Here is a 10,809-nt window from a genome sequence, read left to right as displayed (position 1 = left end):
GCCCGCAGGTTTTCGGCAAGCTCCTCGCGCTCAGCGGTCACGGACTCGAGGTTCCTCTCCACCTCGGCCTTCGCGTCCTCCGTGGCCCGCAGGTTTTCGGCAAGCTCCTCGCGCTCAGCGGTCACGGACTCGAGGTTCCTCTCCACCTCGGCCTTCGCGTCCTCCGTGGCCCGCAGGTTTTCGGCAAGCTCCTCGCGCTCAGCGGTCACGGACTCGAGGTTCCTCTCCACCTCGGCCTTCGCGTCCTCCGTGGCCCGCAGGTTTTCGGCAAGCTCCTCGCGCTCAGCGGTCACGGACTCGAGGTTCCTCTCCACCTCGGCCTTCGCGTCCTCCGTGGCCCGCAGGTTTTCGGCAAGCTCCTCGCGCTCAGCGGTCACGGACTCGAGGTTCCTCTCCACCTCGGCCTTCGCGTCCTCCGTGGCCCGCAGGTTTTCGGCAAGCTCCTCGCGCTCAGCGGTCACGGACTCGAGGTTCCTCTCCACCTCGGCCTTCGCGTCCTCCGTGGCCCGCAGGTTTTCGGCAAGCTCCTCGCGCTCAGCGGTCACGGACTCAAGGTTCCTCTCCACCTCGGCCTTCGCGTCCTCCGTGGCCCGCAGGTTCTCGGCAAGCTCCTCGCGTTCAGCGGTCACGGACTCAAGGTTCCTCTCCACCTCGGCCTTCGCGTCCTCCGTGGCCCGCAGGTTTTCGGCAAGCTCCTCGCGCTCAGCGGTCACGGACTCTAGGTTCCTCTCCACCTCGGCCTTCGCGTCCTCCGTGGCCCGCAGGTTTTCGGCAAGCTCCTCGCGTTCAGCGGTCACGGACTCGAGGTTCCTCTCCACCTCGGCCTTCGCGTCCTCCGTGGCCCGCAGGTTTTCGGCAAGCTCCTCGCGCTCAGCGGTCACGGACTCGAGGTTCCTCTCCACCTCGGCCTTCGCGTCCTCCGTGGCCCGCAGGTTTTCGGCAAGCTCCTCGCGCTCAGCGGTCACGGACTCAAGGTTCCTCTCCACCTCGGCCTTCGCGTCCTCCGTGGCCCGCAGGTTTTCGGCAAGCTCCTCGCGCTCAGCGGTCACGGACTCGAGGTTCCTCTCCACCTCGGCCTTCGCGTCCTCCGTGGCCCGCAGGTTTTCGGCAAGCTCCTCGCGCTCAGCGGTCACGGACTCGAGGTTCCTCTCCACCTCGGCCTTCGCGTCCTCCGTGGCCCGCAGGTTTTCGGCAAGCTCCTCGCGCTCAGCGGTCACGGACTCGAGGTTCCTCTCCACCTCGGCCTTCGCGTCCTCCGTGGCCCGCAGGTTTTCGACAAGCTCCTCGCGCTCAGCGGTCACGGACTCGAGGTTCCTCTCCACCTCGGCCTTCGCGTCCTCCGTGGCCCGCAGGTTTTCGACAAGCTCCTCGCGCTCAGCGGTCACGGACTCGAGGTTCCTCTCCACCTCGGCCTTCGCGTCCTCCGTGGCCCGCAGGTTTTCGGCAAGCTCCTCGCGCTCAGCGGTCACCAATTCAAGTTCCCTTTCGATGTTTTTGTGATTCTTTTCCAGATTTTGAAGGGTATTTGTAAGACTCGTGTTGTTTTTTATTGCGTCATGTAACTGTTTAACTATTTTTTCGTGAATTTCTGCGTTTGTTTCAAGTTTTTTTTGAAGAACGATATTGGTTTCCTTTTGTTTGTGATTTTCTTGGACTAGTTCTTCTTTTTGGTTTTCAATTTCTTCAATTTTTTTGGCCTTTTCATCTACATCTTTCACATTTTTTTGGAGTTGTCTTTCTAGTCTTTTTATTTCGTCCGTAGCCTTGTCGATACCTTTTTTTTCTCCGTAGCGGTTGTCGTATAGTTTTTGCATGAGGTAAAACGGGTGTTCTGCGATACGTTTGTCTATGTCTGCTGCTGTAGTGTCCGCATCATGTGTTACGTCAAACTCGCATGTGAGACTCCCGAGTGCAAACGTTACATTATTGACCGAGTCCTTCGATACCCTGCAGGCCGTACTGACGTCGTTCGTAAATACATCCAGCATCTCCGATGGGCGGCCGTGTAGGAGGGCATCCCATTCTTCTCCCTCAAATTTCTTGGAATGATGGGTGCAAACGGGGGGTGAGTTAAGTTTGCGCTCAAACTCTTCACATTTTTTGTTGGATTCGTTGTAGAGGGTTTCTAACTCCGCCTTTGTAACCTCAATCACCTGCAGATGTTCCGCAAGTGCGTCGCGATCCGACACGGTGTTTGTAAACCGATCCTGCAGGCGTAAAATCTCTCCCTCCACTTGCGCGAGTTGAACCGCAAGCGCCTCATTCGCAGCGTCCAACTCTTTGTTCTTCGTCTCCATCGTACGCAGTGATTCCGACAATCGAGCGCGCTCGACGGCGACATTGTCGTGATCCTTCCTCAATGCCTTCATTGACGACACCCACTTCGCCTCCGACTCCCGCAATTGCGCCAACTGGCACTTCATGACAGATGCTGCTCCCTTTTCGTAAAAAATCTTCGAAATTTCTACGAGACACTCCACGTAATCCACCGTGAGACCGTAGCGGGACTCCATCGCTTCCAACTGCACTCGATAAAAATCACAATCACGGCGCAACTGAAGCACCAAAACCCGCTCCCGCTCCAGAGCAGTATTCCACCTCTCCTGATTATTTTCCATCTCGGCCTCGCGGCGCCGCATTTGCTCAAGCAAGCGGCGCTCCTTCTCCTCCCGCTCGCGCAGTAATTTTTCATTGTTACGGGATAACTCGAAGGCCTGCCGCTCCAAAGCGCCAGCCCTGCTCAGCAGCTCCTGTCGCTCAGCCTCCGTCGCGCGCAGCATCTTCTCATGTATCTCGTTCTTCTCCCGCTCTCGCTCCAGTGCCTGCAGGTCGGCAGCGCGCTTCTGAGTCTCCGCCTCCAGCAGCCTGAGCTTCTCCTCCAGTTCGGCAACGTATGCAGGATCCTTGCCCTGAATGTCCTTGCGCATCTGCTCCATCTGCTCCTCCAGCTCACGAATGCGACGTGCACGCGGGTCCTCATTCACCTTCGTCACATTCACAATGTCACGTGCACGAGACGCGTAGCGCAGCGTGCTCAGCGTCTCCTCGTAGTTCATCCCGCTCGGGCTCACCGTCGCAATCATGAACGTCTTCGAGTTGCCGCCGAGCGAGTCCTTCAGAAGAAACGTCAGTTTCGACTCGCGGTACGGCGGCATCGACCACTGGCTATCCTTGTTCTTTGTCATGTCGGCCAGCATGTCAATTACGCGCCCGAGCGTCGTCAGCGAAAGGTTGATGTGCCGCGCCTCGCTGAACTGCTGCCCAACAACCTCGGACTGCGCGACACGCTCCGACCCCGCCAGGTCCACAAGGTTCATCCGGCTGTTCTTGCCGGCCGTCGTGATTGTCTGCCCAGTCGCCGCCTGCATCGACCTCTCCTCGCGCAGCAGCAGCATGAAGATCGCGTGACTGCGGCTGCTGCGGTCGTTCATCTTCGTCGCGGCGGTGTGGCGCACGCGGTTGCCGGCCTCGATGAGCCCCAGGACCTCGTCCAGACTCGACACCTCGCGCAGCTCCTGCCCCTCGATGAACACGCCACGCGTCGGGTGCTCGCGCACATCCACAAACACCTCCTCCTTCGAGCCCTTCTTCCGCTTCGCCAGCAGATCCGACACACGCTCGTTGTACACCTCGATGTACCCCACCTCCACCGACCACTTCGAGTGGCCCTCCGCCTCGATGCGCTCGCGCATTTGGAACAGCTCCAGGCACAACCGCGGCGTCACGCCAGCGTCAGCTCCGCCAACCGCGTTCGGGTCAGCGCCCATCATCGTGTATGTCTTGCCGCTCCCAGTCTGCCCGTACGCAAACAGGCACGAGTTGAACCCGTTGAACGCGTGCGCCACCAGCGGCCGCCCAATCGTGGCGTACACCTCGGCCTGACCGACAGGCTCGCCGCCGCTCTCGTCGGGGCTGTCAAGCGACCAGAAGACATGGTCAAATTGAAATGTCTTCTTCCTAGTTATCGCGTTGTTCTCTTTTGGCAGCGAATTGAATATTGTGACAGTCCTGTTCTTTGAGTTCATTGCCAACACGCTGATCAGGGAAGCGCTTGTTTCCCGTGAGTCGAATGGCCTCACCCGCACTGACACCTTAACACTCTCCGACTCTCCTATATTTGACTCGTCGTCCATCGGAGTCAGCCCTGCCGCCGTATTCCTTGGACGTGGCGTTGTCTTTGTCCTGGAGCTCATGCCGTCAATCCTTTTTTGGGGTATTTTTTATTTGCCTTCGTTTGTTTACCCGCTGGTAATTTTGTTTGTGAGCCGAGCGATGGTAATATTCCCCCTCCCTCGGCTTCGGTTTGTCCGTTCCCCTCGTTAAGCTGCCTATGCACACACACAGGCAGACAAAGGAAAAAAGTCTGCGAGCGAGCTGCCAACTACAAAAACAAAAGAGCGTATCCTCCTCCTTTTTTGTGAGTGGAGGATTTCAAGTATATCCTCTTCCTTATTCCTTCTTTGGCGGGGGGTGTATGGGGGTGTATGGAATTTATCCCCGTCCTCCCTTTTTTTTTTTATTATCGCGGCCTCGCCTCAAAAAACCCGCGCCTAAACTCTAAGCACCTCTACGTGTGGTGGTGCAACGTCCACCCCCTTTCTCTCTCTCTCTCTCTCTCTCTCTCTCTCTCTCTGTGCCTCGTGAATGAATTCGTGTACTCTAACTCTCACTTATTAAAGCCTCGTGTGCTTCTGTTTGTGCGTCCACGTGATCTGCCCGCCAGTTGCAGTGGCGACGTGTCGGCGAGGGACCTACTCACGCACACACACACACACACACACAAGAAAAAAAGGAAGAATCAAAAAAAAAAACCAACTGATGTCCTTATTTAAACGAAGAAGCCTAAATGAACACAAGGCCCAGAGGTTGGCAAAGTGAGAAAAACATAAGAAATAGAAATAGAAATGAGGAAGAAAAAAAAAACAAATAATAACAAATAAAAAAAGAAAAAGAAAAAGAAAAAGAAAGGGTAAGTGCATGCATGCACAAATGATCAACAAAAGAAATATAATGAATCATTCAAACTGTCGTAACGCCGCCCATTTATTTTTGTGATATAAAAATAACAAATAACAAATAAAAACACGCTCGTTCAGCAAAAATGGAAAAGGAAAAAAAAAAAAGGCAAAGGAGAAAAGACGTGGGAATACGGAAACATTCATGTCTACAAACCAACACAGGCATAAATGCCTCAGCATCTGGAGAAGGATGCTGCCCATGACCGAGCGATAAGGAAACGATGCATGGAGCCGCACGTCACACATCCCTCAACAACGACGGTGATACAACACACACAAACAAACAAAAAAAAAAAAAAAAAACCGTCATCTCCCCTCCCCCTCACTGGGTCATGTATACACTCCGCACTCCCACCAGCCATCCCGTCAAGGCGTCCACACATACACACCTACACGCATCTACAAAAAAAAAAAAAAATTTAGTTTTCATGTGTGTAAAAATAAATTGTCAACGGAGGAAAAAAGACATTCAAAGAAATAAACTCCATGTAACTACTACACGTTCAAACGTCCAACAACCCACGCAAAATAACTCCAAGCAATAAATAAATAAATATAGATAGATAGATAGATAGGTAGATATATAGATTTATTACCGCATCCAACGTTCCAAATATATTTATTTATTTATTTAAAAATAAGGAAACAATCAAAAAAAAAAAAATAAATAAATAAATAAAAGCAGTGCAATAAAATGTCATGCATGAAATTCTCCCGTCCCTTTCAAATTTTCCCACACCACACATGTGTACACACACAAGACAGAGAGAGAGAGAGAAAGAGAACACACAGTGGAAAGGACAATTAATAATAATAATAATAATAATAATAATGCTGTACCCCGCCGTTGGGAGTTCCTTCGGCCCTTTTATTTCCAGTGGGAACATTACTTGTAGAAGCAGAACCACACTTAACTACACCAGCCCTGCCACTCGACACCAACATATATATATATATATATACACGCACAAAAAAAAAAAAAAAAAAAGCAATGATAAAGAAATAAAGCCCATCAAAATTACAAAATACAATAAATAAATTTAAATAAAAACAAAAAAAAAAGAGGGCAACAAGCACACTAGCGCACTACTTAGATCAAGTCTTTCTCATCGCCAGCACGGAACGGGTAACTTGATAGTCCTCGCCACTCTCCGCCGAGCCACCCAATCCCGCCGACTTACATAATGAACGCAAGTACTTCAGCCGCACCTCCGACGCATTCAATTTCCCAAGAGCCCTACGTAACTCGGCAGCAAAAGCATCATTGTCAATTCGAAGCCTTGCCAACTCGTCCTGATGTTCCAAATCAGCTAATGACATATCCACACGCAACTTTGCACACGATGTAACAACAAAGTCGTAATCCTTTTTCAACGATAACAAATTCTCCCGCAGCCCATCCCGCTCCGACGTCATTGCCTCCAGGCTCTGCTCCACCTCCGTCTTCGCCTGCTGTAGCAACTTCATGTTTTCATGAATTCCATCTTTTTCCTTCTCAAGCGCTTCATACGCTACTCGCAGCTTTTCCTCCGCAGTCTCTGATTCATCCAGACGCCGCTGGCAGTCATCCAGAGCCTCCTGAAGCGCCGAGAGCGCGCTGTCTCGCTCCGCTAAACCCTCCTCATTACGCCGTTCCAGCGCAGCGCGCTCGTCGGCATCCCACCTCGCGTTTTGGTTCAACTGATGCTCGTGCTCCACCCCAAGGCGGGCTACAACCGCCTCGTAACATTCGGCGTGCAGTTCCATCACAGCGAGCAGGTGGTACGTTGTCCTGTCATGGCGCTGGTCCATCTCCTCCACCTCGGTGCGCAGCAGCATCACAGCCCTCTGTAGACTCTCGTGCTCGTCCCGCAGCAGCTCCAGCTCGTGCAGCAGCCGTTGCTGCGCCTCACACTCCGACTCAAGTTGGCGCATGCGATCAGCAAGCTGTGCGTTCTGACGCTCTAGCTCCGCACGCTGCTCCTGCGACTGCCGCTCCAAAGCGCCAGCCCTGCTCAGCAGCTCCTGTCGCTCAGCCTCCGTCGCGCGCAGCATCTTCTCGTGTATCTCGTTCTTCTCCCGCTCTCGCTCCAGTGCCTGCAGGTCGGCAGCGCGCTTCTGAGTCTCCGCCTCCAGCAGCCTGAGCTGCTCCTCCAGTTCGGCAACGTATGCAGGATCCTTGCCCTGAATGTCCTTGCGCATCTGCTCCATCTGCTCCTCCAGCTCACGAATGCGAAGTGCACGCGGGTTCTCATTCACCTTCGTCACATTCACAATGTCACGTGCACGAGACGCGTAGCGCAGCGTGCTCAGCGTCTCCTCGTAGTTCATCCCGCTCGGGCTCACCGTCGCAATCATGAACGTCTTCGAGTTGCCGCCGAGCGAGTCCTTCAGAAGAAACGTCAGTTTCGACTCGCGGTACGGCGGCATCGACCACTGGCTATCCTTGTTCTTTGTCATGTCGGCCAGCATGTCAATTACGCGCCCGAGCGTCGTCAGCGAAAGGTTGATGTGCCGCGCCTCGCTGAACTGCTGCCCAACAACCTCGGACTGCGCGACACGCTCCGACCCCGCCAGATCCACAAGGTTCATCCGGCTGTTCTTGCCAGCCGTCGTGATTGTCTGCCCAGTCGCCGTCTGCATCGACCTCTCCTCGCGCAGCAGCAGCATGAAGATCGCGTGACTGCGGCTGCTGCGGTCGTTCATCTTCGTCGCGGCGGTGTGGCGCACGCGGTTGCCGGCCTCGATGAGCCCCAGGACCTCGTCCAGACTCGACACCTCGCGCAGCTCCTGCCCCTCGATGAACACGCCACGCGTCGGGTGCTCGCGCACATCCACAAACACCTCCTCCTTCGAGCCCTTCTTCCGCTTCGCCAGCAGATCCGACACACGCTCGTTGTACACCTCGATGTACCCCACCTCCACCGACCACTTCGAGTGGCCCTCCGCCTCGATGCGCTCGCGCATTTGGAACAGCTCCAGGCACAACCGCGGCGTCACGCCAGCGTCAGCTCCGCCAACCGCGTTCGGGTCAGCACCCATCATCGTGTACGTCTTGCCGCTCCCAGTCTGCCCGTACGCAAACAGGCACGAGTTGAACCCGTTGAACGCGTGCGCCACCAGCGGCCGCCCAATCGTGGCGTACACCTCGGCCTGACCGACAGGCTCGCCGCCGCTCTCGTCGGGGCTGTCAAGCGACCAGAAGACATGGTCAAATTGAAATTTATTTTTGTCCTTGGTGGTATTATCGCGTTGTAGGGTATTGTTGGACGTCAGTGTTACACAATTGCTTTTTTTCTTGAGAATCAATGGCCATCCGCCTGTTGTCTCACGAAAGTTTAATGGCCGAACTCGTACAGCGACCTTTATACGATCCTCCACAGTAGCGCATGTGCTTTTATTTTGGACAGACATTTGGTCACTTGTCGCTCAAGATATGATTCTTGACAATTTATCGTGTTTTCACGTTCAATTGTTGGGTTTAAATTCCGCCGTTTTGGTGAATTTGGTAACGACGACTTCGACTGCCTTCCGTGAAGTGTTTTCAACGCTGCCCTACTCTGATATGTCTGTGCCTTACTCTCTACTGGAGCAATCCGTCTTCCCCCGAAATAAGGATAGAGAGAGAGACAGAGAGGAAGAAAGGGATCACACAGTTATACCCCAACACCACATCCGTTACGCCTGCTGCCTCACGGAGGCGGTGGCGCACGCACCGCCACCCAAAAAAACATAAGGCGTCACACCGCAATGCAAAAATCGTCGCACACAACAGTCATTAAACAAGGCAGATGAAAGAAATACGCTCAATGGAGCCTTTCACTGTCGCGTCGCATGGCCGCCCTTTTCACCCTAACCCACCCCGCCTACACGCAAACAAAAACCACAACACGGTGGCGGGCAGGCCAGAGATGAACATACACGGGGGGCCGCGCACCAGAAGTGGATCCACCACCACTTTCACAACAGCGTCAGGCACGACAAAAAAATATACACCAACAAAATCCGCACACTGTGCAAACGCGCCGAGCATCGTGCAGCCACCGGACTTAAAAAGTCATCAAAAAGTAAAGTTCCATCCAATATGCCGTCTAAACACTAAAAATTTTAAAACAACAAAAAGAAAAAAAAGGAAAACTCAAAAAGCCTCTCGCCTTCTGTACAGTCTGCATAAATATCAAGAAAACAGCAACAATGATATACACGTGACAATAAAATAAACCACTCACACGCATCTCAAAAAAAAAAAAAAAAAAAAGCAGTAGACTCCACTCATAGCAGGCGACGAAGAACAAAGCAAAACAAAAAAAAAAATTTTTTTGAATCCCACACATCAGAAGAAACATAAGCACTAACGGCAAACACGCCTTCGCTGAGACCAGAAGCCCCACCAAAAACGCGAATAATAAAAAACAAATATCTGAAAGGAAAGAAAAAATCTGTGCAAAATTAAAAAAAAAAACATCGTAAATTCCTAAACAGGCACAGGAACCTTCTATTTTTTTCACGAGAAATAACAATAAGAAAACGAACATGGGAAAATTCCACAAGTCAACACGTCTTCACGTCCTCCTCATCGCCAGCACGGAACGGGTAACTTGATAGTCCTCGCCACTCTCCGCCGAGCCACCCAATCCCGCCGACTTACATAATGAACGCAAGTACTTCAGCCGCACCTCCGATGCATCCAACCGAAAAGTAACCCTGCGTAACTCGGCAGCAATAGCATCCTTCTCACCTCGAAGCACTGACAACTCATTTTGATGCGCCGATTCCGCCAATGACACGTCCACACGCAACTTCTCACAAGACACAACAACCGAATCGTATTCGTTTTTCAATGAAAACAAATTCTCCTGCAGCTCATCGCGCTCCGACGTCATTGCCTCCAGGCTCTGCTCCACCTCCGTCTTCGCCTGCTCCACAGCACGCAGCTGCCTACCCAGATCATCGCTCGTGGCGGCAAGGTGCTCCCGCAGCTCATCGCGCTCCGACGTCATCGCCTCCAGGCTCTGCTCCACCTCCGTCTTCGCCTGCTCCACAGCACGCAGCTGCCTACCCAGATCATCGCTCGTGGCGGCAAGGTGCTCCTGCAGCTCATCGCGCTCCGACGTCATTGCCTCCAGGCTCTGCTCCACCTCCGTCTTCGCCTGCTCCACAGCACGCAGCTGCCTACCCAGATCATCGCTCGTGGCGGCAAGGTGCTCCTGCAGCTCATCGCGCTCCGACGTCATCGCCTCCAGGCTCTGCTCCACCTCCGTCTTCGCCTGCTCCACAGCACGCAGCTGCCTACCCAGATCATCGCTCGTGGCGGCAAGGTGCTCCCGCAGCTCATCGCGCTCCGACGTCATCGCCTCCAGGCTCTGCTCCACCTCCGTCTTCGCCTGCTCCACAGCACGCAGCTGCCTACCCAGATCATCGCTCGTGGCGGCAAGGCGCTCCTGCAGCTCATCGCGCTCCGACGTCATCGCCTCCAGGCTCTGCTCCACCTCCGTCTTCGCCTGCTCCACAGCACGCAGCTGCCTACCCAGATCATCGCTCGTGGCGGCAAGGCGCTCCTGCAGCTCATCGCGCTCCGACGTCATTGCCTCCAGGCTCTGCTCCACCTCCGTCTTCGCCTGCTCCACAGCACGCAGCTGCCTACCCAGATCATCGCTCGTGGCGGCAAGGTGCTCCCGCAGCTCATCGCGCTCCGACGTCATTGCCTCCAGGCTCTGCTCCACCTCCGTCTTCGCCTGCTCCACAGCACGCAGCTGCCTACCCAGATCATCGCTCGTGGCGGCAAGGCACTGCTGCAGCTCATCGCGCTCCG

At 54.0% G+C, this 10,809-nt stretch overlaps 3 protein-coding genes across 3 annotated transcripts, besides 14 other annotated features; all 3 read right to left on the bottom strand.

Moving 5' to 3' along the window:
• Window positions 1–1,825: a sequence feature (areas merged during assembly that could not be assigned to a particular haplotype. This can correspond to areas where the two haplotypes were merged or to regions with more than two copies in the genome that were merged during assembly.).
• Window positions 1–4,193, bottom strand: Tc00.1047053511253.31 (kinesin-like protein, putative; the record flags this gene model as incomplete). Its single annotated transcript, XM_801451.1, has 1 exon — window positions 1–4,193. A coding segment is annotated over one exon (4,193 nt), but the record flags the coding sequence as incomplete, so codon positions are not given.
• Window positions 1,826–2,170: a sequence feature (areas merged during assembly that could not be assigned to a particular haplotype. This can correspond to areas where the two haplotypes were merged or to regions with more than two copies in the genome that were merged during assembly.).
• Window positions 2,171–6,182: a sequence feature (heterozygous, Esmeraldo-like haplotype).
• Window positions 4,596–4,633: a microsatellite.
• Window positions 4,757–4,782: a microsatellite.
• Window positions 4,911–4,967: a sequence feature (T-rich).
• Window positions 5,574–5,607: a microsatellite.
• Window positions 5,630–5,653: a sequence feature (AT_rich).
• Window positions 5,654–5,698: a microsatellite.
• Window positions 5,824–5,851: a microsatellite.
• Window positions 5,988–6,082: a sequence feature (T-rich).
• Window positions 6,114–8,411, bottom strand: Tc00.1047053511253.20 (kinesin-like protein, putative; the record flags this gene model as incomplete). Its single annotated transcript, XM_801450.1, has 1 exon — window positions 6,114–8,411. The coding sequence occupies one exon, from the start codon at window positions 8,409–8,411 to the stop codon at window positions 6,114–6,116; it is 2,298 nt and encodes a 765-aa protein (XP_806543.1).
• Window positions 6,183–9,850: a sequence feature (haploid, Esmeraldo-like haplotype).
• Window positions 9,236–9,255: a microsatellite.
• Window positions 9,560–10,809, bottom strand: Tc00.1047053511253.10 (kinesin-like protein, putative; the record flags this gene model as incomplete). Its single annotated transcript, XM_801449.1, has 1 exon — window positions 9,560–10,809. A coding segment is annotated over one exon (1,250 nt), but the record flags the coding sequence as incomplete, so codon positions are not given.
• Window positions 9,851–10,809: a sequence feature (areas merged during assembly that could not be assigned to a particular haplotype. This can correspond to areas where the two haplotypes were merged or to regions with more than two copies in the genome that were merged during assembly.).

Source organism: Trypanosoma cruzi, genomic scaffold, assembly GCF_000209065.1.
Source record: "Trypanosoma cruzi strain CL Brener 1047053517081 genomic scaffold, whole genome shotgun sequence".
Lineage (NCBI taxonomy): Eukaryota > Euglenozoa > Kinetoplastea > Trypanosomatida > Trypanosomatidae > Trypanosoma > Trypanosoma cruzi.
This window is presented reverse-complemented; position numbering and strand designations above follow the sequence as displayed.